At 52.4% G+C, this 26,769-nt stretch overlaps 2 protein-coding genes across 2 annotated transcripts in view; one reads left to right on the forward strand and one right to left on the reverse strand.

The window, feature by feature from the left end:
- Window positions 1-410: 410 nt before the first annotated feature.
- TGFB3 (transforming growth factor beta 3) lies at window positions 411-21,877 on the reverse strand. Its single transcript, XM_032846240.1, has 7 exons — window positions 21,532-21,877; window positions 13,486-13,649; window positions 13,068-13,197; window positions 7,043-7,150; window positions 5,121-5,292; window positions 2,552-2,705; window positions 411-1,666 (listed from the first exon to the last, which is right to left on the reverse strand). Exons 1-7 carry the CDS (start codon window positions 21,875-21,877, stop codon window positions 1,508-1,510), a joined length of 1,233 nt encoding a protein of 410 aa, XP_032702131.1. The 3' UTR covers window positions 411-1,507.
- A 4,624-nt stretch (window positions 21,878-26,501) lies between these two features.
- IFT43 (intraflagellar transport 43) overlaps window positions 26,502-26,769 on the forward strand; it is an 80,736-nt gene continuing 80,468 nt past the window's right edge. Inside the window, exon 1 of the mRNA XM_032846241.1 lies at window positions 26,502-26,588. Within this exon, the coding sequence (XP_032702132.1) occupies window positions 26,535-26,588 (54 nt within the window). The 5' untranslated portion in view covers window positions 26,502-26,534. The remainder of the gene's footprint in view (window positions 26,589-26,769) is intronic.

Here is a 26,769-nt window from a genome sequence, read left to right on the forward strand (position 1 = left end):
TTGCCACAGACAGTTTCTGTAATTCTCAACTGCCTCAAGGGTGAGATTAGATTTTCAAAAATAACGAGGTTCGTAATTTATAGCACAGGTACAAACGAACACATTTCCACAGTCAAGGGTTCACCGCAAATGATTTTTGCCCAGTTAAATGTAGGTCACGTTCATACAACTTTCTGCAAATCTGAGCCACTGCCTCTGTGTGTATGAGAACAAAATAACTCCACAAGAAGGAAGGGAACACAGACGGTTCAGTCTTTTCAGACAGCAGAAGGTAGAGCGGCGTCCCACCGTCCAAGGTGTGCACACTAAGCAACGCTTTCCACGTTTGAGACACTCTGCCCCCTGTGCCAGTTACCTCAGGTTAGTAGACACGAACATGGGATTAAGAAAAGAGCAATCAAGGATATTTATCCAGTCAGACTGAACACCTTAGGATAGGCTTTTACTGTTCTAGAGACAATCTTCCAGAAGATGAAATGATCCAAGATACCCCAAAAATATTTATTTATACAAAGATTTTGAGAGTAATATTTGTATTTGTCTTTATACCTCAGTCTACGTGTCTGGGGCCAAGTCATTGTGTGGCGTGTGTGTGACCTCCCCGCACGCCTCACCCATTCTAGCACCTTCTTCCAGGAACACCAGATGAACGCAGGGTCTGGGGTGGGGGGAGGAAACCCATAATGCCCCAAGAGTGCACAGACCCCAAATCCCAATATGTGCGCCCTGCCCTGGAAGGTGTCTAGCCATATGTCCGAGGGGAAATGCGATCGAGGAAGAAGGCGAGAGGAGGGACCCAGAGGGCAGATAGGAGAGCGTTCGTTCCCACCCTCTTCTTCTGAGTTCAGCGTGTCCAGATGGCCCCACAGAGTTGACGGCCCAGGAACTCCATTCCCTGGATTTTTCTCCCTGTACTGACCCTTGGTGCTGCTGATTGATGTTGAGAGGACAATTTGCAAAAATAACACATTCCTCCTTAATCCCAGGTAGCCCAAGATACAATTCTGGGACTTTGTCTAGGTCACCTGTCTGAAGGAAAATGCTTGCCTTGAATAAGGTAATCCCCATTCCCTAGAGCAGATGTGGGGCAGCAATGAGCCCGTCTGACCTCAGAAGTGTCTTCGGGCCTGGCCCTGTCCCGGCTGTTCTCTGCCCTTCCTCCTCCCTAGGGTATCCCAGATCCATTGTCGCCTGATGCGTCCCCGTGTCGACTTGCCATCCCTCTTCCTCTGTCCCCACCACCTCCGTCTACGTCACAGAAAATCTGTGTATTCTGAAGAGTTGGGCCTTCCCCTAACCAAACCCACACTTTCTTTACCACAGTGATTCCCAGAGCCAGCAAGGAGGAGAAATGTCCCGAAAGGGAACTTCCATCTCGGCCATCCGCCCGGAGCCGAAGGTTGTGGGCTCCGGGCCTCTAGGTGAGGTCTGTTGCTTTTGTTTCCCGAGGAGCAGGTGGTCAGGCGGTGGCAGTCCTCTGTCCTCTCTCTCTGTCGCAGGCAGGGTCTCAGCTACACTTACAGGACTTGACCACCATGTTAGACAGCTGTTCCACCTTGGGGGTCCTCCCGACATAGTACAGGATGGTCAGGGGCTCCAAGTCCTGGGGCACACAGCAAGGTGAGGCGGATGCTTCAGGATTCAGGGTGTTGTACAGTCCCAGCACCTGGGGAGGACACATCATTTAGAGGGTGGCAGGCCAAGCCGCAGGCCTGGAGCCCTCTACCGCGTTCTGGGGGCCTCTCCAGAGACAGCCGCTTACAGACTGGCCATGGATGCTGTCTGGGTGTGGGTGAACACCTATACTGTGTGGGCTGAGTGTTATCAGGCTAAGCCGATAACAACTAGTGGGTGACTTGAAATGCATCATGAAATTTTCTTAGCTGTTAGGAGACACTACTGGTTTTGCTAGCTGTAATGGTTACTCCGGTGTGAGAAGCAATCTCACTAAATGCTGCTTTGGGCCATTTAGTAAGCCCCAGAGTGTGGGACCCCAGACAGGATGCAGTAACCATGAGCTCTCCGGAACCATGCTTCCCAAAGGACTGCCCTATTTCCAATTCCCCTCGAGGGAAAGAAAGGCAAGCTAGTGTCAGAATCCTGACTTCCCCCTCTCTCTCTTTTCCTTCCCATTGTTGCCTGTAAGCTTCTTCTGTGTGCTTTGCATGATCTTTCAAAATCCCAAGAGGCTGGAATTTCCAGTCCTTTCACTGATGGTGGAAGCCTTTCTGCCCCAACATCCCTTGCTAGCCGTGCATGTGCGTCTCTGACGTACGGTGTTGGGACAGTGCATTAATTGCCAGAATGGTACAAAAGCTTTATACAGAACAAATTAAAAAAAGGCTGGTTGAAACCATGGAGGAAATTTTAAAGGGCAGAATGTGGCATAGAATCAGCCCAGGATGCCAAGATCAGAACCTTCAGCAAAGAGATTTTACTCTCCCTAGATCTTTATTCTCTCATTCAACATTCAGTCCTCACGCATTCATGTGAACGAGTGGCCCAGCGGGCACGGCCCCAGGGCCCCACATCGCATAGCCCCGCTCCATACCGTGCTGTGGGTTGTGTCCGCGCTGCGGAGGTAGGGACAAGGGCCTGAGCAGAAGTTGGCGTAGTAGCCCTTAGGTTCATGGACCCATTTCCAGCCCAGATCTTGTCGGAAGTCAATGTAGAGAGGGCGCACACAGCAGTTCTCCTCCAGATTGCTACAACAACAAATAAACATTTATAGGCCATCAACCTAAAGGAAATCGATATCAAAAACTTCAACGGCCCTCATATTTGTACCTGGAGTCCTTCCTGGTCATCCTAAGAGGTGGCCCTAATCCATGGAATCCCACATTCAAGTGCATTGAGCAGTACATACCATAAAAGCATCTTCCCGTACTGAAGACCATGATCCCAAGGGCATAATAGGCAGATAAAGACAAGGCATGAGGAAGAGGACAAAAGGCAAAGGTGGTCCTGCCTCTGTTTACATCATAGATCAAAGCGGAGACATAAATCGCTTCACATAAAACCAGGTGCTGCATGTTCTCGGCCAGCTCAGCTTTGTGGAGGTTCGTTTTATTGTTACCTTCCTAAGGAGCACTCAGCGAGACGTGAACTCTAAGCTCATGTGGCTTACATACATTAGCCTGTGAACACAGGAAACATGGCGGACTGCAGAGAGAGAGCCTGTATTCCCAACGGTGTAATTAGGCAGCCAGACCAACCCTGAACCTGCTGCTACAGGCTTCTTGTGAAAGAAATCCTTTGTGGTTTAGGCCACTGTTCCTTGCAGCCAAGAGCACCCATTCCTAACTGATTATGAGCCACACAGGGCAAACCTACATGCCAGCCTTCAGATAGTTGGCAGCCAACTACATTGCCTCTACTACACCTTCAGGTTCAACATCCCTCGTTCACTCAGTCCCTCCTTATAAGACATGGGTTTAGATCTAAAGCTCTAATTCATTCTCCCCGGCTCCATTCAGGCATCCTCCTCCCCAGCCAAACTGACCCATTCGTGTTCCTTCCTTCCTCCCTTTATGCCCCAACATGCCCAAACCTCACTCACCTACCAAGGCTCACATTGTGCGCCCTTCGTAAGCCTTTCCTGCATCCACAGATGCACTACTTGCTCCCGATTCTTTTTTTTTTTTTTAAAGATTTTATTTATTTATTTGACAGACAGCGAGATCACAAGTAGGCAGAGAGGCAGGCAGAGAGAGAGGAAGGGAAGCAGGCTCCCTGCTGAGCAGAGAGCCCGATGCGGGACTCGATCCCAGGACCCTGAGATCATGACCTGAGCCGAAGGCAGCGGCTTAACCCACTGAGCCACCCAGGCGCCCCTTGCTCCCGATTCTTAAAGCACCCTATCCTTCAGACCTTCTCGCGGATGTGGTCATTTCCTGCCTTTTAGTCATTGCTAGGTGTGTTTTATCATCCCCTCATAAAAGAGGAAGAAAACTAAAGAGAAGGGGCTCACTCTTTTTTTGTCTTCACAGTGGCTTCCTAGTACTTCTGAATTAGTTCGTTAATTTCTCCAGCTCCAAATGCCCTGGTACACGGAGACTGCCCTCTTTCCCCTCACCCAGGAGCATCCTTGGACAGTTCACAAGGAACCGAGCACTCCTTTCATGGAAAAGCCCTGCATTCAACTGGTGCAGCCACTCTGGAAAACAGTATGGAGTTTCCTCAGAAAGTTAAAACTAGAGCTACCCTACGACCCAGCAGTTGCACTACTAGGTATTTTTCCGAAGTACAGATTTGAAGGGGTATATGCACCTTGAAGTTTACAGCAGCATTATCAACAATAGCCAAACTACAGAGAGAGCCCAAGTGCCCCTCCACTGAGGAATGGATAAAGAAGACGTGGGTATATCTACACTGGAATACTACTCAGCCGTCAAAAAGAATGAAATCTTGCCATTTACAATGACATGGATGGAGCTAGAGAGTACGATGCTAAGCAAAATGAGTCATAGAAAGACATACCATGATTTTACTCATATATGGAATTTAGGAAACAGAACAGATGTACATAGGGAAAAGAGGAAAAAAAGAGAAGGAAGAAAACCATAAAAGACTCTTCACGATAGAGAACAAACTGAGGGTTGCTGGAGGGGAGGGGAGTGGGGGGACAGGCTAGATGGGGGATGGGCATTAAGGAGGGCACTTGTGATGCTGAGCACGGGGTGTTGGATATAAGGGATGAAGCACTAAATTCTACTCCTGAAATCAATATGACCCCATATGCTAACTAATTAGAATTTAAATAGCCAAAAAAAAAAAAAAAAAAAGTCCTGCATTCATCCCTCCCCCACACAAAAACACATGGTCGTAGTACTTTACAACACAAGAGGAAGAGGGGCTTCGGCCAAGTCTCTCCAATCCAAACTATCTTAGCAACAGTCTCCTGGCCATTGGCTTCAGCCAGGTCCCCAAGAGCTGGGCTGTGGAAAACCTGCGGCTCCCAGAAAAACAGGAAGATGTTGGGAAGAGGTTTTCAATCTTCTTTCCTAGAGAGGTTTGTGAATAGCATCCAGGACCCAGCTTGGGCGTGAGGACTGAGCCACAACGGGCACACGGTAAAGGCTGCCTCAGGAGTTCATGGTCATGAGTGGGCCCAGGCTCACCGGAAGCAGTAATTGGTGTCCAGGGCCCGCTTCTTCCTCTGCCCGCCCTGGCCTGGGTTGTCCAGCCGGTGCGGGGGAATCATCATGAGGATGAGGTGGGGGTTGTGGTGGTCCTTCTGCTTCTTGAGGCGTCCGAGATCCCCACGGCCATGATCGTCCTCACTGTCCACACCTGTGGACGGGAAGGAGAAGGACAATCTCCTGTCTAAGGAAGGCAGAGTGGAGGCTGGCCTGCTGTTCTGTCCCATCACTGCCCGGGTGTCCTGCTCGTGAGGGGAAGGAGGAGACCAGGTGGAGGAACCGGCCTCACAGGAACTCACAAGACACCCAGAGTCGGATCCCCTCAGGTCTCCTCTGTGTACACCGTCCAGAGAGCAGGGAGGCCTTCTGAGATGCTTCCTGGGATGTCAGGCCCAAGAAGCTTCCATGAAGTACCCTGGGGGTGGGGTGGGGGCAGCTAACACATTGCTTTCGGTGTAGATTCTGAGACTTAGAATCTTGGGGTGTGAGTTTCCTCGTATGCTCTGAATTGATCAAGACAGCCCCTGAGTCCTCCCTATAATGTAAGGTGTCTTGGTTGAAGATACCTTTGATGGGAGCTGGAGGCACTAGACCATAACCGTTAACAGACACACGCTCTAGGAGTTTCAAAGTGTTTCCACTGTAACACTCAGATGAGATTACAAGGGATGTGACGCACAGATTAGCAAACAAACTCTGCAGGGCTGGGGTGGTGGTGGGGACCCTCTTTCATCTGGAAGGGAAAAGACTGGGGACTGAATTAGAGCGAGTCTCAACTAAAAGGAGATCTATTTCATGACAGGCAGCTGCCTGCTGCTGTCCATCTCCACCAGGGACAGGAGCACAAGGAGCTTAATTTACACAGTGACGGAAGGAACTTGTGCCCCATGAAGGCGCAGTAGGACCAGAAGACAAATGGGAGGCTTGAATCTGAAATTCCCTTTTCTGAGCATCTTTATGAACAAAGTAACTATTGACAGAGTGGGAGGGTTTCATCCTGACCTGGCCTGTAGGTTAGACCCCAAAGGTCTTCTGAGCTCTGAGGTTCTGTGACTAGGATGTTGAATGCTTGGTTTTAAAAAAGGGGGGGCGGGGGGCCCTCAAATCAAGGCCAAGAAGGGTAAGGAGACTGCCCAGGGCTGGCAGCCAAGAGAGGGTACATCTCTTCCCAGACAAACCTCTGACCTCAGGCTCTGGCATGGTTGGTTGGATCTTGAGGAACCGCCTGGCTTTGGGTGTGCCTCAGTTATCCAGATGGGACTGTTCAAGGAAGGGGAACGTCCCTGAGATCAAGAGACCGTCCAGAGATTGAGAGCCTCAGAAACAGACTGGAAAACCGGAAAACCTGAAAAGACTGTCAACTCTTTTTCCATCTTCATACAATTACTCTGAGCCCAAAGCCGTCATTCAAACCATGATGACTCCTGGATAGGAATCAGGTGGCCTCTGGGGCATTTAGGAAGTTCAGGAGTCAGGAAACGTATTCCCAGTCACCGCAGCAGTTCATTTCTTTTAGGGAGGGGGAAGACACCCACTATTTGTTGAGTGTTTACGGCACCGGGTTTCTCATTTGTTATCTCATTTAATTTGCGTGATGACCCTACGGAAGAGGTATTCTCATCTCTGTTTTACTGACTGAGCCCAGAGAGGCAGACTGGTTGGCCTTGACTGCACCCTTCTTCCCAACACTACACTGTCTTCCAGACACTCACATATTCTATCTATAATCAGAAAGTCACACACCTTGCTTTGGAGCAAAGCAGAAATACTTGAGTATAAAATAGTGGGCTATCTCTGTGACGGAGTTTGGTGGTTTTTCTTGGGGCTTGGTTGGGTCTCCTGTTCTACCCTGCCTCATTGACCCCCCCCCCTCCACCTACTATACACATCCATTTTGTTACCTTTGAATTTGATTTCCATCACCTCGTGAATGTTTTCTAGGATGTCTCCATTGGGCTGAAAGGTGTGACATGGACAGTGAATGCTGATTTCCAGACCCAAGTTGGACTCTGCAAAATAAGACACGGAATCAGTGAGAACATTCTTTACATGATGGGGAAGTGTGCCCATCACCACACACGGTTAGACAGGCCCTCTGCTCCCTTAGGCAGTCACAGGAGCCGAGTGATACTGAAGGTCACAGGAGCCAGAAGGTGCCACCAAAGCTGGAGTGGACCTCCACACGTGTCACCACACTGTAGGTGTTTCTTTTACGTCATGAACAACCAAATAAAGGCATAAATTAAGGAGCATTATAAAGGAGAATTTTCCTTTTTTTTGAAAGACTTATTTTTATTTGAGAGAGAGAGAGAGCATGGGCACATGTGTGCAAGTGGGGGTAGGGGCAGAAGGAGAGAGAGAATCTTAAGCAGACTCTGTGCTGAGCCTGGAGCCCAGAGAGGGGCTCGATCTCAGGACCCTGAAACCACAACCTGAGCTGAAAGCAAGAGTCGGATGCCTAAGTAGCTGCACCACCCAGGCATCCCGAAGGAGAATATTCACGGTCATCTATGTTCAAAGGATGGTATTGGGGAAAAAGACTGTCACCTGCCTACTTGGGGACAAAAAAACGAGGGTACAAGAAGGAAGAAAACTAACCATCACCCCCTTCCTAGGTGTTTGTTGGGAGAGGAGATGCTCAAGCCAACCTGCTATGGAAGGACGAATTGAGGGGCCGCGGGACCAGGAGAGAACTGGGAAGGGGGCTCACCGGGAAATTCGGAGCAGAGAGGCAGTGATGCAAAAGGCCACAAATTCCACCAGCTGGGCGGAAACTGGCGGAGTCTGAGCCATAGAATTAGAGAAGTTAGGAAGCAATGCTAGAGGCAAGATCACCTGCAGACAAACAGCCAAATCCATGTACGGGGAGGATGGCAGCCTTTCCGCCAGGGCCATGACTATGGGTGTAAATGGAGTTCAAGTTTCCGGAGGAGAGAAGACGAAAATCACAGTTAACTTTGACCGTATTTTCCTTAAGGGGTAAGGACAGAATGAGGTCAAAGTTACTTGGAAGTTTCTTCCCTGGGAATCCCTGTTCAGTTCCTGGGGAAGCTCGAGACAGGGATGGCTCGCTGTAGGGAAACGAGCCGCTCAGGAAGACCATTGTGAAATCAGAGCACTGGCCGGAGGACATGGCCAAAGGCCAAGGGCCCAGATGACACAGCTCAGAGAGAAGCAATGGGAGGAAATATGGAGATGCCAGGGTTTGCGGACAGATTCTCTGGTGTAAGAAGGCCAGCTGTGGCCCTTTCTTCTACCAGTGGTGTTTGTGTTGTACTAAAATGGGGGAAGCAAGGAGATTAGTAAAATGGGTTGAGCAAAGTGCAGGGAGAAAAGGAGGTATAAGAAGAGACACATTTTGGGGGTGCCTGGGTGGCTCAGTGGGTTAGGCCTCTGCCTTCGGCTCAGGTCATGATCTCAGGGTCCTGGGATCGAGCCCCCCGTCAGGCTCTCTGCTCAGCGGGGAGCCTGCCTCCCCCTCTCTCTGCCAGCCTCTCTGCCTACTTGTGCTCTGTCTGTCAAATAAATAAATAAGTAAAATTAAAAAAAAAAAAAAAAAGAAGAAGAAGAAGAAGAGACACATTTGAACTGAATCCGGAAGTTTTGTGCAGGGAGACCAGGAAGGGTCTGGGATACTATCAATTCTGGTGGGTCAGAGTCAGCTAGGGAAGCTCTGTCGACCCAAAGGGAGCAGCAGGTTGTGCTGTAGGAAAAGTCACGGGGGAAGGACCCCTCTTCAGGACCAGCATCTCAGCAAGCTGACTCATTTACTGTGCCCCGGGCCACCCTCCTTCTGTGGGAGCATCCAGCCCTGGGACCAACGTGCTGTCTTCTTGAAATCTGGTGTCATCAGGGAAAACCCCAGAGTCTAAGCCAGCTCAGCACCCTCTCATACACAGAATGACTCAAGCCCAGGGTTCCGATCACCATTAGGCAGGCCAGGATCCTCTCTCCATAAATTCCAGAACCCAGTCTCATCTGTCCTCCTCTAAGCCAGGGTAACCTCTAGGACACGCTGACCCTTGGTGAGCTTGAAGACTTCGGTTCCAGAAGGTTCGCTGTGGTGGGGAGGCATGGGGCTACGATAACAAGGAAGCTGATGGCCAGCCAGAGAAGTGAATAGAGACGGAGCCATTGGAGTGTCTTCTTCCTGGCTGAAGGCCACTGAAGGAAGGAGCAGGGGCAGCTGGGATGGGCCGCAGAGTACAACTTCTGTTACCCAGAAGGGCTCAAGGGAGGCCAAGAGAGACCGGCCGTTAGCAAGTTCTATGATTCTGAGTTAGAAAGTCAAGGTGCAGGGGCACCTGGGTGGCTCAGTCAGTTGAGTCTGACTCTTAGTTTCAGTTCAGGTCCTGATCCCTGATCTCATGGGTCATGAAATCGACCCCCGCAGCGGGCTTCGCACCTGGAAGGAGTCTGCTTAGATAGTCTCTCTCTGTCCCTTCCCTAGTGTGTGCTCGTGAGCATGCCCTCTCTCTCTCCCTCTCTCTAAAATAAATAAATAAATCTTTAAAGAAAAGAAGAAGAAGAAGAAAGTCAAGGTGCAGAGGGATGTGTTGGGGACAGTTAGGCTTAGGGGACAGGAGGTAGTGAGAGATGGAGGCCTGGCTTGGCCAACAGGCTCTATCTGAGTAGAAGATTCAGAGTGATGGCAATAATCACCAACATTCACTGAGCATTACATGTCGAGCACTGCTCTAAGACTGTATGTGTGGGAACTCATTCCATCTTTATAATAATCCTACAAAGCAGGAGCAATTATTAACCCACACCCATTAAAAGATAAGGACCCTGAGGCTCAGAGAAATTTAATGGCTTGCCCAAGGTACCCACCCAGTAAGTGGGAGAGCCAAGATTCAAACACCTGATGCCCAAGTCACACTCCTAATTGTTAGAGACAAGGAGGGACAAAGAGGGGGCAACAGAGATCACCAGGGAAGATGCCTGTGTTTTCGCAGGGTCGCCCCTCTCCTGAGCTATGATGCTGGCTGTGTTCCCTCCCCCTGTCGCTAGGGGATGTCTAGCTTTGCAGGGGGAGAAAGTGCCTACCAAGGAGAAGGAGCACAAGGGTATGAGGACCCAGGCCCCTAACTCTCGGTGGGGCTCCAGCCAGCCCCGGGACCCAGAAGGCAGGCTGGCAAGCTGGTGCACAGCAGGCTCCCAAGTGTTTGCTGAATGAATCCAAGACCCAATATGTGAATCAGTTTCCCCATCAGTTCACACCACCCACTGCTCCGTTTGGAGTCCACCTGCTACCTTGTTCGGGGCCACGAACTCTGAGGAGTCTCACGAGCTCTGCGGAAGTCAAGGTCTGCGTGTGATTCCCCTGTGCGAGGGGCGGGAAGCATCTGCCTACATGGGAACTGAAGGTTCCAATGAAGAACTAACCTCAGAATTGGCACCATAGGGATGGTGGGTGGGGGACTCACAGGTTTTATTACGAAATTATCTTTTTGATGTCTCAAGGAAGATGGAAATCATTCTCAGCGCAAACTTTGCATTGAGCTCTGCAGCTGGGAAAATAAGAGCTCCTTCAAGTGCCCAGGGCTTCAAAGAAATCCAGGTGGAGCTGATCAAAATCAGACAGGGAAGCTAAGAGATTAATTTCCCCAGTCTCCCCTTTCTGCAGCCATGTCAGGCTCTAGGTGGAGTGCCGTCTGAGTCAGACTTCCCAACCGTGCTGCCGACGGCGGGTCCCCATCCTGTGGGTGCTCCCAGGCTCTTGCCTTTGTGCTCAGTAGGGGAGATGGGACAGAATTCCCGGGTATCCCTGGAGTTGAGGCAGGACTTCCAGCCCACGATCAGCCGGCTCAGCAGCAGGCAATGCCCCTTCGATGAGGACTTGCAGACTCAGAGGCCTGTGGAGCCTGGGCAGGTTACGTAAGTGAGCAAAACGAGCCAGCAGATCATGCTCAACGGGGACTGCCAGCCTCGTTCTTGGGGGACAGCAGGGACTGAATGGTCTATGGGGATGTGAAGGACGCCCACCCCATTTTAAGAGGTGGCCACGACTCATCTCCTGTGGATCATCACTAGGAAATCTTCTTATTTTTCTAGAACATCCAGAAGTCCAGGTTTTATGTGACATCTCCTGACTTGAAGAACAGAAACTGTTGACTATTTCTAAATTTAAAATATCATGTAGGTCAAGACTTAGTGCTTTAGCCCCCAAACACCAAGACAAGTTTCCTAAAATGTCAATGACAAGAAAGGGCTGACCGGCTCCAGGGACTCTGGACATCAGCCTGTGGGTGGACTGTCCCCCCACGGCAGCTGATGACAGAAGAAAACTCTGGGCAAGACGGGAAGAAGGAACAGATGCCCGCCCGCCACAGACAGCCCCCGGCACTGAGCATCAGTCCTCGGGCAGTGTCCCCAAGTAAAGAAGGGGAGAAACAGCAGACGTGATATTATGAGACACCATGACTGCCAGTCGGGAGACTCCAGTCCTGATCTAGGCTGGATGACCCTGGCTAAGCCACTTAACCTCTCAGGGCCTCAGTTTCCTTATCTGACCTAATCAAAGACTACTCTTGTGTAACAGGATAAAAATCCATGGAGCTCTCTCTAGTCCATTTGATCCTTAAAACGGCTCTGTGAGACGTACAGGGAAGGAACCATGACCTGATTTTCCAGGTGAGGAAATACAGCAAGTGGTTGAGATATTTGGGACATGTGACATTTGATATGCATATTGTACAGCTCCCCTTGGATAACCACCAAGCCTTCCAAACTTAGTTGGCGCTAACAGAACTGGGCCCCAAACCTACTCTTGTCTCAGTCTTCCCGGTGTCAGTAACTGTTACCACCTGGGGGTTCCATCCACAGCCTCCGAGGCCATCCTAGCCCTCACACCGCTTACCTAAACAGCCCTTTGTATGGGCCAGACCTCCAAAATGGACAACAGACCCCAAGCATCTCCACGCCCACGGCTACCGCCCTCGCTGAAGCCCCAGCCACACTCATCTGGGCTGCTGCGGTACCCCCAGCTGGTTTTCCCTCTCCTTCCTTTGACTTCATGCAAGCAGAGGGATCTTTTCTTTTCTTTTAATTATTTTATTTATTTGAGATGGAAAGAGCACACAAGAGAGTGTGAGTGGGAGCAGAGGGAGAGGGTAAAGCAGACTCCCTGCTGAGCAGGGATCCCAACATGGGGCTCGATCCCAGAACCCTGGAATCATGACTTGAGCTGAAGGCAGACAGACACTCCACCGACCGAGGCCCCAGGTGCCCGCAGAGGGGTCTAAACCAAATCCCCTCACTCCACGTCCCAGCCCTGCTTATGATACTCCAAGGCTTCGCAATACACAGCGATTAGGTCCTCAAACCTGACCATGGCTCTTCAGGTCCTAAGTCATATGGCCCCAGCTACCTCTGGCCCCCAGCTCACTCCATTACAGCGGTGTACCCCCGTGTGCTGCCATCAGATCAAAGCACACCTGCTGTCACTTGGGGGCCGCACCTCCCCACCTCGTCTGCCCAGCACATCCTTATTCTCGCCTTCGCACGCCGGCCCTTCTCATCCCTCAGACCTCGGGGCACACATTCCCGCTCACAGAGAGCCTCCCTGAGCACCGCCTGCCGGATCCCACCCGTCACGGCCACACTGTCCCCTTTCTCTCTCTTGTATTCATCACTGACATTCCTGCTCCTCAGTGTGTTTTCTTGGTTACTGTGTGTCTCTCCCATCGGAACACAGCCCCATGGGAGACAGACCTCCCTGGTCGTGTTCACGACTGCATCCCCCCGCCCCGGTGCATAAACACGGGTTGAGTAAATGAATGAAGAGCACAGAAAGCCGGTGACAAAGCTAGAGCTTGAACCCAGATCTGGGACTCCCCTGGTTTTGTCCTGTTCCTTCTGTTTCGGGAACAACCAAGGGACCCGAGGTTCCCTCCAAAACGCTCAGACTAAGAGCCAACCTACCTCTTCGCAGAAGCCACTCACGCACAGTGTCGGTGACGTCAAAAGACAGCCACTCGGCGGTGCCCCGCGTGGGCAGATTCTTGCCGCCGATGTAGCGCTGTTTGGCAATGTGCTCATCGGGCCGGAGAATCTAAAGGGCAGAGAGAGGCGTAAGTACCCCAGGCCAGGACAAGGATGGCAGCCTAGGTCACAGTGCAGGAGCTCAGGCAAGGGCAGCAACAGGAAGCTAAAAACTCTGGAAGGCTCCCGCAAGCCCCTTAGTTAATGCTTTGTCCTCTCCAGGACAGACACAGATGCAAGGAGTCCGAGAAGGCAGGGTTCACAGCCAGGTCTGCTGAGCTCTAGCAGAGGGAAGGCCCAGAATGGTAGAGACGCTGGCTCTCCTGTCTGTGGGGCTTCTGCTCTGGGAGGGGCTCACCTGGAAGAGCTCGATCCTCTGCTCGCTGCGCTTGGAGCTGAGGTTGGGCACCCTCAAGACCCGGAATTCTGCTCGGAACAGGTTGGTTCCATTTTTCTCCACTGAGGACACGTTGAAGCGGAAAACCTTGGAGGTGATTCCTTTGGGGCAGACGGCCAGCTCATCTAGGAGATCAAGCAAGCGGGGAGAAGGGCAGCGTGAGCGAGACCTACAGGAGCCCATGTGGTGCCCGGGGACACTGGCCAGGTGGCCCAGGTCCTACCCACGACCTCCCTAGAGGCTCAAGGGCTCAGGCCTAAAGGTGGGGACAGGAGGAAGATCTGGGTGGCCCTGGAATCACACACAGGCCTGAGCCAGGAGCAGGGAGACCTGGGAGCCCCAGGACACAGGACCAATGACTGGCCGTTCAGAGGCAGTCACCCCACCTCCCATCACCTCGACATCCCAGCTCTGACAGGCTCTCCGGCTTGCTTTCCCGCTCTTTTAGAAGACACAGATTCTCAAAAGGTCGCAGCAAATGCCCCGAGTAGTTCAAACATCTCACCGCTGGTTGACCCATTCCTGCGTTCGTCCCTTCAGGCATTCATTCATTCATCACGTCTGGCTTGAGCACACACTGTGCGCCAAGCCCAGTGCTGACACTGGGAAGCAAAAATGAAGAGACGTGCCCCTGCCTTCAAGGAGATTCGGATCCAGGGGAGGATATTAATACAAAGACCCACATAACAGGACCAGCAGGAAAGTGCTGAGGGCTTTTGGAGAAGCCCAGGAGTTGCTGCAAAGGGATCCGAGGAAGGAGACAGCAGGGAGCAACTGAAGCGAAGAGGAACCCTTCGATGTGGGTCCTGCAGGAGGAAAGGGCTGGAGGATGGAGAGGAAGGGATTTTCCTTGGAAGGACTGCTGGGAACAAAGCGGGGAAGGGAGGAGGTGCCCGTGTGTAAGACGACCTGAAGCAGTCAGGTGAGGCCCCAAGACAAGGTCAGGACAGCCAACTGCGCTCTGCCCACAGGGAGGCTGAAATGTTAGACCAAGAGACTGGATTTTACCCCACCAGCTGGGAGCCATGGAAAGTGTTAGAGCCACGCAGTGACATAATTAACACCGTGTTTAGGCCCACTGAGGCAGCATCAGGATGGCAGAGGGCCCACATCTCAAGCCGGGCAGACCCACGGACATATCTTCAGACAGAGCTAGGCCATTCGCTCTGGCTCCTTTCTAAGGGTTTCTGTCCTTGACAGCATGTGGTATGCCAGCCTCTGCCACACTGCTGGCTGCTTCGTCCCTGTCCACAAGACACAGGGCAGCAGATGCTCTTTCCCATACCTCAGCACCAGACAAAGAGAAAAGAAAGATCCTGGGGCGCCTGGGTGACTCAGTGGGTTAAACCTCGGCCTTCGGCTCAGATCTTGATCTTAGGGTCCTGGGATCGAGCCCCACATCGGGATCTCTGCTCAGCGGGGAGCCTGCTTCCTCCTCTCTCTCTCTGCCTGCCTCTCTGCCTACTTGTGATCTGTCTCTCTCTCTCTGTCAAATAAATAAAGAAAATCTTAAAAAAAAAAAAAAAGATCCTGTCTTTCTCTCCTGTGTGCGTTACAACCTCAAGGTCGGAGCAGCATTAACACCCAGAGAAAAACTTTCTGCACGAATGGTAACAATAGCCAGAACCTGAAATTCAAGCTCGGAGACCCAGATTCCATACATAATGGACGTGGCTGGAATGAGCTCATCATCAGCCCGAGGGATGGTGTAGGAAGTCACGGACAAGGCGGGAAGGATCAGAGGCCTGGAAACAAGCAAGTGTGCTACTGATCTTTAGGAAAGGATGAGTGAGTGTTTCTGGAAATTGCCATCTGGTGGGCCTGACACTGGTTCTTTGAAAATTAATGGAACAGATGTTAGGAAAACAAATGTGTGAATGCCGCCTAACGAACCCTGATTAATAACTGCCTTCGAGAAAACAAATACTGCCAACTACTCCCTAAACCGTGTCAGAGAGAACCAGAAAGAGGCATCAGTGATAGCAATTTAATTGCTCAGCTTGCCAGTTTGGAAGCCTCTGGACGCGGACAAGCTCATGGACTGGCAACCCTGTCGCGCACTGACACACTCGGTTCTTGAAGGAGCTGTCATCGAGGCAGCTCCGGTTAGAACCCTACCTCCAGTAACTGCTGAAAGAGGGAGCAGAGTGTGTCCGTGTTGCTGTGGGAAGGAAAATGAAACAGAAAAGGGCACGTGCCCGTAAGCAGAGTCAGAGCGGGACCGGAACCCAGGAGGCCAGGACAGCAAGGAGCTAATACGGTCTTCGGGACACTCTTGTAGGTAACCATCCCTCCTTTGTGGCTCCCAGCCCATCAATCAGTCAATCAATCAATCCCAGTCCCTCAGACGGACTCCTCTTGCTGGGAACTTCAAGGAGATTTCAAGAAGGAGGTGGGGAAGATCTTTTTTTTTTTTTTTTTTAAGATTTTGTTTACTTATTTATTTGAGAGAGAGAGAGCACGCGCACATGCATAAGTGCGGGGAGGAGCAGAAGGAGAGAGAGGGGGAGAGAATCCCAAGCAGACTCTGTGCTGAGCACGGAGCCCGATGTGGGGCTCGATCTCATGCCCCTGAAATCACAGCCTGAGTCAAAACCAAGGGTCAAGTGCTCAATAGACTGAGCCACCCAGGCTCCCTGGGAAGTGTTATTTCTTTTACTTTTCTTTTTTTTTTTCTTTTTTTTAAGTCACCGGGACCTACAGATTTCTAGCAGAGTTAGAAGGGACATTAGGGTCATCTAGGGCAACCCTCTTCAGACGAAGACACCAATGTTCAGACGGGTCTTGCCAGACCCACTCATTAATTAGTTGATGCAAGCAAATTGACACCAGCAAGGAAAGCTCAGACATAGAATTTTTAGTGATTACAAGGGAACTGCCTAGGAGAGAGAAAAAAAATGAAAATATAACCTTTTTGGCATTTAAATCCACAGAATAATGATGGTATTTTAAATCATCTGTGGACTGAGATTATAAATAAACAAACTGTAGTAACACCACCTTACACCGCACAGACCTCTTCCCAACTCACCTGGCCCTCTAACAGTCCTTGAGGAGAATGAGCATAAGTCAAACTGACCATTTTACAAAGGAGAAAAGTGAGTGACCTTCCCAAGGTCACGCAACCAGCGGGTGGCAGAGGTAGTATTTGAACTCAGCCAGGTCATCTGACCACCACTCTCTTCTTAAAATGGGGCCTCTGGAAGTTGGGGGGAGGCCTAAGAGATCCTCTAGTAGAGGCACAGTTTCACCAAAAAAATGAAAGCTTCCGTGGAGCGGGCCTAGAGTACCAACTTAGGCCCAAGCAACAGCCCATTCCCGCTCAGTTCTGTGGGTAGGCCTTGCATCTTCAGGACGCTAGAGGGGCCACCCTGAAAATTACATTAGGACCAACTTTTTCCACTAGGCAAAAAATAAATTATATACATATATGGAGGCGAGTTTCTCTTTTTTGCTATAGGGAGAGAAAAATAAGCAAAGGATATTTCTGTAGAGTCTTCATGAAAAAATGTGGAAAGGCTGACTATGTTTTGACCATGCCTCTTAAAATGCTTTGAGACACCGGGACTCCTGGACGTGCCTTTGTGTCTATACGTCCTCTCTGCCTGGTCCCTGCTGCTCCCAGTGGCGGCCCACAGACACCAGCCAGGCGCTGCTTCTCACCCCCTGCCCCTTAGAATCACGTGCAGAGCCTTACAAACCCAAGACTACCTCGGAGTGGGTGGGTCCAGAGCTTGTTGTTGTTGTTTGTTTTTCCCCCTATCTTTCTTCTCTTTGTAAAGGTCTTCAGATGATTCTAATGGGCAGCCAGGGTTGAGAACCACGGTTTACAGTGCTCTGCAAAGGGTACCATGGCTTCCAGATGTTCTGGAAGTTTGAAAAACCACGCTTCAGTGATTTAACCTTTAAATAGGTTGACCTTTCATAAGTGTTAGAAACGCAGTTTGGCCAATGCATCATTTAAAAATTTTTTTGAATTAGAAGCCCATCGATATTTCAAGCCCAGGGTAAAAGGTGGGAAATTTGACAAAAAGAGCCAGGTTTTCGGCACTTCTGGCAAACGGCCAGGTTTAGTGAAGCTGGACCCACATTCCTAAATGCAGAAATCGGCAGGAACTGAGCAGTGGGTGCTTTCTCTGACCAGGGCGTGGGTGCTTCCGGCTCCCCCCAACCCCCATCAGCCTCCCACACACCCTGTGCTCTCCTTGACCCCAAGGCCAAGGGCCCTGTGCGCTTTGTCATGGTGCTGGTGCTGAGGCTTTTCTTCCGGATCCTTTGCATTAGCTGTCTCGTCTCTGTGGACACTTGGGTTGGCAGCCTCTGAAGGAAAGGTTTCGCCCAAGTACACTGAGTTGTAAGCTTCAGGGGGTTAAGAAGCAGTGGGTGCTTTTTGGACATACAGACTCCCCGGGACCCCGCCCGCCGATTCTCATTCTGGAAGGGTGAGGTTGGGCCTGGGAATCTACATATTTCCTACTCACACAGCCCCTGGACCGTTCTTGGAGAAACACTGACCTAGTGTGCCGAGGGCATTGGCACTGAGAACCAATGAGTTCTCGGGCTACGAAAGGTCTTTTAATTTTCGGAATGAACCCAATCTCAATGTAGCATCCAGGAAAGAAAAGGCCAACATATCAAATTTTCTCTTTGCTCAGGATCTCTGGGTTTGCTGGCTGTCTTCACGCCAGCCTTGGATGAAAACAAGCGTCTCCCGCCAGCCACGGATAATTACAGGCCAGAAGTTAAAATGACACCCACCCTGGTGATATCTTGTTAACAAGGATGACAAAGGAATGGAGAAGGCGGCGTCTTTCTCCATCGCGGATGTCAGAGAGAACCTCTCTATGGCCAGCTCCCGGTGAATTATAAAAGGATTGACAGAGGCTTGCCTTCCTCGCGGAGACTGTTGAATGGTCCCAGATACAGACACAAAATTGTTTCAGCTGCAAGAGCATTTGGAGATTATCTCTGACTTCCCAGATGAGGAAACTGGGCTCAGATAGGTGACCAGTCCACTGCCCCCTGGTGTGGCTGTTTAACCAACTCGAGGCTTTTCCTTAGATAAAGAAAACCCTTTTGTTGAATTTGGGAGAACATCTGCGGTGGTATGAATCCCCTGGCCCTAACAACAGGCAGAGCTAAGACAGAACACGCCCATTTGGCCCTGCGCGATCTGCCCTGGGGTTACTAACAGCTCCTATCCGCCCTCCCCCAACCATTGCTTTGGTCCAATATGTGATTTATTCATATTGTAAATCAAGGTCGTATTGAAGCCTTAAGGTTAAAGGTGGGACTTGCAGTGTTTATGTTACACACCGGCATTGGTGCCTAACGATATGCATTCTGCAGGCAGAGCGTCTAAGTTAGAGTCCCTGCTCTTAGAGCCAAATTACTTAACTGCATGTTTCTGGTTCCTCATCTGTAAGGTAGAGAATTGGGGTCCCTATCTGCCAGAAGATGGGCCCTCCCCTCTTTGCTCACCTTGGTGCTCTTTTTCCTGCCCACCCCCCGGAAATTACTCCTTACCACACTTACTCCAGGCTCCCCCATCTCCCTGCTGTCACTCCTCTCCAAAGGACTATCCACTGTGTACAGGAGTGGGTGGGCAATGACGAAATGTGGAAGGGAACTCTATCTCATCACTTCCCCAGAAGTTCTGGCACCCGGACCCTGCCAGCGTCCTGCCGCAGAGCCAGTGCCGCCACTGGCCAACCCTCACGAGCTCCGGACAGGCTTCCCCTACGCTAAGCCTCTGAGGATGGCTTTCGGCTCCTGCTCGGCATCTGCCCACTGCCTCCTTTTAATTAGCGTGTCTTCTGCATCTGCCTCTCCAGGGCTGGCTTGGCACCTGACCAGCTGCAGGGCGGGCCCAAGCCACGTCTGCTCAGCCCCTGTGTCACCTCCAGCAGCTGCAGAGTCTGGGCCTGCTTCCTGTGTGCACCTGCAAGCCTCCACGGCATCACCCATGTCCCTCATGGCCCTAGGTCCTCCCCAAGATCTTACACAGCATCTGGATCCTTGGGCTGGATCTGCTCCCAGACTGACCAGGCTCTGTGGCCCGAGGGTGACCGTCCCCCGCCTGCCCCAGCTGCAAGGTCCTGGTGCTGCCGGCTGAGCTGCCCGGCATCCGTGTGCCCTTGTCCTGGCTTTCCCCAGGGCTGCCCCCTCTATGTGCCCTGAGCTGCTGCACAAAATCCATGTCCACTGGCACCTGTATGCCCTTGCCTGCATCTGGCCCATTCATTCTGGGCTTGGGATTTCAGGCTGGATGGGGCCCTTGTGACTCAGAGTCCCTCCTCCCCGAGACTCCACCTCCTGGCCTGGATCACTGAGGTCTGAGCCCTTCTCCCTCACCCTGAGCTCTCTTCAGACCTCTCTTGCAGGCCTCAGCTGTCCCTATCCGTGGCCACTGCGTCCTGACTTGGCAGTTGCCAGGGGCTGGCGGGGGGGGGGGCGGGTTTCAGCGTCCCGGTGCCTCTGGGAACTGCAGGCCCCTGGCAGACCCTTAGCCAGCCCCACCTGGAGGACACCGGGGAGGGAGCCTCGTACTCTACTCATTCTGCCTCGTACTCCGGCTTCCGCCCCACACGGTAGCCACATCCTAAGGCAAGGCGCTCCAGGCAGCCACAGGAAACGGGAGTGGGGACCCCTCGCCAGGAACCACAGGCTCCTGGATCTGGCCTGGGCCCGCTCCCAATAGGGCCTTTTGCCCCTTCAGCGAGAGCTGCTCCACCCACCGGCCACCTACCCCTCTCCCTCCTCTTCAGCCAGGTTCCTTTCAACCCCTGCCATCCCCACCCACCCCCAGCTGACCCCTCTCACCCTCCTCCTCCCTCCCACTCTCCCACCCCTACTCCCACTGCCAGGTGAGCCCGGGAAGGAGAGGGAGCCATGGAGTCAGGGTGGCGAGGACACCTGCTGGTAGGAAAAGCAAACAGAGCTGTTCCCAGAGTCCGTGGCCTGCCGTGGTTCACATTCCTCCTTCTTGGGCTGTCAGTTTCTCAACATCTGCCAAATCTCTCTCTCTTCTCTCTCTCTCTCTCTCATATTGAGGTTTTTTAAATGTCCGTTCAGCAAACACACATGACTTCCACACGTGTACAAACACACACACGGACGTCTCACCCAGAAGCCTCCCAGCTTCTCGGCACAGACGGGAACCTCTTGGGAAGACACACTCCCAGACACATGTCCTCTCTGCACCTACAGCCACACCTCCCACCCACTCTTCCCGTGACACGCAGACACAGAAGGGCGGCCAGCAATCATCGACACGTCCAGAGCCACAACCCTGCTTTCCCCGTGTCCGCGGGCCTGGAAGCCGCCCATTTTGATCCCAGGAATCTGTCTACTGTACAAAGCCTGAAAGCACATGTACGTATGAACAGAGGTGTGACCATGCTCACGGCTCACGTGGGTCACGTGTGTGGCACAGACCAAGGGGCCTGGACAGCCAGAGGCTGCGCCTTGCCCGGGCTTCGAGAAGCTTGACAGACATGAATCTGGGGCAGGTGTCCCCTTCTTCCCAAGAACGGGAAAGATTAAACCACAGACGTGTCACAAGGAGTTGTGAAAACAGAGGAGAAGACCCAGGTCTCCAGACTCGTGGAGCCAGAAGGGCTTTCAAGAGATTCGTCCCTGCCCTCCCGGGCACCCGTCTGCTCAGTTACCTAGCCCCTCACACGTGCCAGAGCACAGAGGTTAACGGGACAGCACAATGTAATTCCAAAGTCAAACCAGTCCAGGGTGTGATGGCAGTTCAGCAAGCCACTCAACCCCAGGGCTCCCGGCCTCCCAAAAGCCCCCTGCTCTTACCAGAGTGGCTCTGTCTCCCTCCCCACCCACCCACCCGGCCCCAACTGTGCATCACACCTCCTGAGCCTTGGTGTGGGTGAACCGGGGGCACCCCCCACCCCGCTCAGAGGCCAGCACTCGGGGCCCCCCCTCCGTGGGACTCCCTACTCCAGACCCTCCAGAGCAGACACCCCAGCGAGAATTTGGACTTACTGTGCTCCGCCAGCCCCTGGATCATGTCGAATTTATGGATTTCTTTGGCATAGTACTCCGACTCGGTGTTTTCCTGAGTGCAGCTGTCCTCTCTCTCCCCCTGCATCTCCTCCAGCAGCTCCCGGGTGCTGTTGTAAAGGGCCAGGACCTGGTAGGGGACGTGGGTCATCACCGATGGCTCGGGGGGACTGGTGAGTCTGAGTTTGCTCAAGATCTGTCCCCTAATGGCTTCCACCCTCTTCTTCTTGATGTGGCCAAAGTCCAAGGTGGTGCAAGTGGACAGAGAGAGGCTGACCGTGGCCAAGTTCAGCAGGGCCAGGACCACCAGAGCCCTCTGCAAGTGCATCTTCCTGCTCAAGCTGGAGAGAGCGGCCGGGGGGGCTGCAAGGCCCAGCGAGGAGGAGACCCCAGCAGTCGTGCAGAAGGAGGGAGGAAAACCAGGCGGCCTCCCTAGATCCCGAAGACTGAGGCTTGGCAAGAAGGTGCATGAACTCACTGCACTGCGAGAGCTTCAGGACTTCCAGGAAGCGCTGGCAACCCTGAGCGCGAAGAAGCCGACTGTGTGCCTTGGAGCTCTGGGTTTCTTCTCCATGTGTCTAAACAGGTTCTGCGGGGCTCTGACTCCCAGCAGGCCAGGTGGAGGGCAAGCAGAGGGCTGGGAGGGGTGGCAAGGCAGCTGGGAGTGGGAAGGGAGCTGGAGTTTTTCCTTAGGTAAAAATAAATAGAGCGGATATCTGATATTGCCAAATGCCGCTTGGCGATGGGGAGAAAGTGGGTATTTTAGAGAAGGAGCAGGAGGACCATGGCTGGGTCCCAAAATCAAAATCCTCGCCTTGCCCTGAAGGAGGATAAGAAAAGAGAAGGGAAAAGAAAAGGGGGAAAAAAATGTTTAAAAAAAAGTCAGATCGCCAGTGAGTAGGTGGGGAGAGGCAGGGCTGGGCTGGGCTGGCCCCAGTAAAGGTGGGGGCAGCGCAGGACACACTTGTCTCTCGGGCACACCATTCATGCTTTCTCTTTTGTTTACACTTCCTCGGGGGCTTTCTAAACGACTTTGTTCATGCTGCCTCTCGTCTTCATTGGCTGGGAAGTGGGGGTATGTGCAATTGGAAGGCAGGGAGGACAGGCCCCTGGAGAGCAGCCCCAATAATCCACTTGGACGCCCAATGTCACCAGCACCTTGGCTTGTCTTCTCCCTCGGCCATTGCTTCTGTTCCCTGCTTCTCTTTAAAAAAATAAAAAGGAAAAGGAAAAGAAAATAGCAGCCAGTTCCCTGCACGCCTGCTCCGGAAAGCTGTTATTCCTTCTTTCTCAGGCTTCTTCGCCTATCTCTCCCCTCTCTTGCTCATTCCCTTGGCCTTGGCTTTCTGCTTCCCTCCCTTCCTCTCCCTGCTGCTTCTCCCTCTCCTTCTCCCTCTCCCTCGCTCCCTCTCGCTCCTCTCCCTCTCCCTCTCTCACACACACATGCACACACACTGCTTTCTCTATTTCTCTCTGCTGAAATTTTATACCTCCCTCCCATGACGTCTCTGGCCCGGGTGGGGGAGGGAGGGACCAGCGCACGCAGCCTCTTTTGCTGCACGATTTTAATGTTTTAAACAGGCACAGGAAAAGCCGAGCCCGTTTGAAAAATACTTTGCGAGCCCTCTCGTTCGACGTGGTAACTGAACTTTTTTTCCCCTCTTGGAGTCACTCCTGCTACACGTTGACTGTTTTTCTGGAAAGTTACTCCGACGAATCCCTTCCCTCCTTCTCCCCCAGCTCCTTCGCCCTCTCGCCAGCTGTCAGTCCGTCCTCTCTACTCGGCCAGTCTCTCGCTCCTGCCCCGGCCCGCCCCCACCCCCACCCCACCCCACCCCGGGCACAGCGGCCCTCCGGGCAGGGGCGCGGGGCACCGGGCAGGGGCGCGCTGGGGGCTGGCGCAGGGGCGGCTGTGCCCACCCTCGGGGATGGAGGCGGGCGGCGCGGGAAGCAACGCCCGGCCGGGGAGCGGGGTCAGAGGTGGGCACGGCTCCACGGTGATCCTGGCCCCGATTCTTCACGGACAAGCCTGGAGTCGGGCGGCGGGCTGAAGCTTGGAGATGCTCCAGGGCCATTGAAAATGGTGGCGTTTTCCGGCAGACCGAGGGTGCCCTCTGGCGAGGCGAGCGCGCCAGTGAAGGAGCGCGGCGGGCCGGGGCCGGGACACCGGGGAGGGCTGGGGGTGGGGCTGGGGGGTTGGAAAAGAGGGGCCGCGGCAAAGGGCGAGGGAAGCGACACCGGAGCCTGGGGGGACGGCCTCGCTCTCGGCCCGACGCGCGCACAAGTGCACCTCTCTCCTCCCGGGGCCCCGCTCGGCAGCCGCTCTCGCAGAAATGTTCTCCAGATGTTCGCAGCCTCCCTCCCCGCCGAGGGTTCCGCAGGGAGCTGCGCCAGCGAGCGCAAAGTCAGCAGTTGGCCCCAGCCCATTTCCCAGATGGGTGAGGGGAAGTTTTCTCTCCGTTCGCTCTCGTTGCTCTTCTCCGCCTAAGCTTCTAGGTCTTTTCCCACGAGAAGCTCAGAGAGGGCAAGACACGTTGCTTTCCGGCAACATAGGACTTGCCTCTGACTTGATCTCTTTCCTGGGAATCAGCGCTGCTACCCGCCACCCCACCCCACCTCACTCAGCCTTCCTGGACCCTTCCTGTGAGGTCTGCTTCCTGCTCCTGACTCCTAGGCTTCTGGGATGTTCACGGAATGCCCAGAACAGTGGTTGATCAGCTTACAGTTGAGGAAACTGAGGCACAGAGGGATTTTTTTTTTTTTTTCCTCTAAAGGCCACCCTGATGGGTGGTGGAAGCGATATTTAATCCAGGCTCTCTAGTTTGGGTAAGCATTGTCGTCCTTTGAATAACATGTGGAAATCTAGGTGTAGAAAGCTCAAAAGTAACTTACCTAAAATATATAGGTAGTAGGTGTCAACTCCGAGATTTGGACCCAGGAAATGTACTGCCAGGCTCTATGCATTTTCCTAGGCAATACTGCCTCTGAAATTCAGCCATCATTTGAGAAATATTTTGACGTTCTCTGTATGCCAGGCACTGTTCTGGGCTCTGTGGTTGTAGCCCTGAAGAAAACAAACTAACAAAACTCTTGCCCTGAAGGGACCTTACATTAGGGGTGGGGGGAGGAGGGGCAGGGAAACTGGCAGTAAATCAAATAATTAGGTATGATGATAAAAGATAAGCGTCATGGTGGAAAATAAAGCAGGAAGGTAGATTAGGGAGTGCCTAGGTTGGAACTGTTGAAACTTAAAATAGGGTAACAGAGAAGACCTTACTGAGGCCTTTAAGCAAACACCTGCAAGATGGGAGGAAAATTATTCAAGTTCTATCCATTGGGACTTCCAGTCAGTCTCCAGGGATGCGGCCCTGGCATGTGTATTTTTAACAAACCCCGCAGTTGAATCAGGTGCTCAGCGAGGTCTAGAAGCCACTGCCCTAGGGCTTCTTTCTGCTCAAACTGAGCACCTTGCAGTGCACCTTTTGCTTTCAGGAAGTCAGGGAGGAAGTGGGAGTTAGGGTTTGGAAACTGGCAGTAAGGTGGTGGTAGTGTAGCTATGAGCTCACACCAAACGGAAAAATCCAAAGATGAATCCCTTCTTCCTCATCTGGTGCCAAGGAATACGAAAACAAAGGATTCATGGGAGCCTACGTTTCATCTGTCTTGGATTTTGGCAATGAATGCTTCATCAGATTAAAATCTAAATGGGTATTCTCAGGGAGGATCAGATCTTGGGGGTCATCTCCAAGAGCAATTATGAGGGAGGAGACTGAGGTCCAGAGAGGGCTCTGCCTGGCCACACAGGTGATTATCAGCAAAGCTAGGATGAGCCCACAACTCTCCTGACATCAAGCTGTGCTGTTGCTGTCACCAGACATGCTAACACACGGCCCTACCCAGTAAACATGTGTGGGTGACTGGTTGAACTGAGTAGTTTATTGGGTATTTAAAAAGGCTTTTTAGCAGTGGGCATCTAGGTCTTACCCTAGTATGATAATGGGGATATTGCTCACTTTCAGGACCCTGAGGCCATCTTCTGGCAGGGGGGCAGAGGGTGTCTAGCTAACCAGCACCAGGGACCTGGCCCGTGGTGTTGACTCAGGGATGTTACATGGAGAGTCAATAAAGACTCCACTCGGTTGCCCCATTAAGCTGGGAATTTGAGGGACATCTTCCTCTGCTGACCTAGGAATATGGCTGGTACCCAGGAATATGTGCAGGAGAAAAATACTCTAATAAGATCTGATATCAAAAAGGCATCAGGCTCTGCTGCTTGGCACTCAGATGATTTCCCTCAAGCAATCTCTTTGCACCTTAGGGTCCTCAATTTTTGAACAGAGATATCACTGATGCTCATTATGTGGGGGTGTTGGAAGGATAACTTGACTTTTCAATGTTATCACTACTTAGGTATTTGACATTTTGGTTCCGTCTCTCTGTCAACTTCTTGAAGGCAGAGATTATGTATATTGCATGTTCCATGAGAAACTATTTATTTGCACCTGACCACTCCCCCCTCCCGTGAGCCTGTTTTCTTATCTGTCCTGTGGAAATAATAGGCGCACCTTGCTTTTCACATAAGGTTATTATACCCTTCCCGTGAGCTAATAACTGAGGAAGTCCTTTGTTCATAGTTAGGGGCTATATAAATAGGAAGGATCAATTTAATCACTACTATTAGTAGTAGGCTTTGCACTTAATAACCTATATTTAAACAGAGCTACACACGTAGACAGTTCCTAAAGACTAACATTTTTTTCGCTGTCCCATAGGAGCGGCCCTAGCAGGATTTAATAGCTGGGGGTTTCTTCCAGAAGTCAGGCAAAGCAGTTTAGGAAAGTTTGGGTTTAAATTCAGAGGTGGCACAGGGACTCCAGGAATCCTGCGGCGGATCCTTTAAATATTGAGATGAAAGGGCGGAGCCGTCGTCAGGGACGCGACTGCGCCGCTTGGTTTCCAGGAAATGACCTCAGGCGGCCGCGGAGATGGAGGATGTGCTGGACATAGGCGAGGAGCGGCGCAGCGGCTTGGCCACCTCCGTGAGGACCGACTTGGGGGCTCGGGGCTAGGATTTGGCGGGTGGTGAGGGGCGACCTAGCCGGCCCGGCTTCCCGGAGGCGCCTCGGCCCGGCCTGTCCCAAGTGGCCGGAGCGGGCGGACGCGGAGCCGCGCGGGGGTGAGGCCGGTGAAGAGGCTGCCTCAGCCGCCCCGCCCCCGAGG

This window comes from Lontra canadensis, unplaced genomic scaffold (assembly GCF_010015895.1).
Source record: "Lontra canadensis isolate GAN:19392208 unplaced genomic scaffold, GSC_riverotter_1.0 scaffold173, whole genome shotgun sequence".
NCBI lineage: Eukaryota > Metazoa > Chordata > Mammalia > Carnivora > Mustelidae > Lontra > Lontra canadensis.

Excerpts from the sequence above, each read along its gene's own strand:
- TGFB3 (XM_032846240.1), bottom strand. The coding sequence starts at position 21,877 with ATGCACTTGCAGAGGGCTCTGGTGGTCCTGGCCCTGCTGAACTTGGCC. Across the intron at positions 13,198-13,485 it reads AGAGGATCGAGCTCTTCCAG|ATTCTCCGGCCCGATGAGCA; the intron begins GTGAGCCCCTCC and ends TCTGCCCTTTAG. Across the intron at positions 2,706-5,120 it reads GACACCAATTACTGCTTCCG|CAATCTGGAGGAGAACTGCT; the intron begins GTGAGCCTGGGC and ends TTGTTGTTGTAG.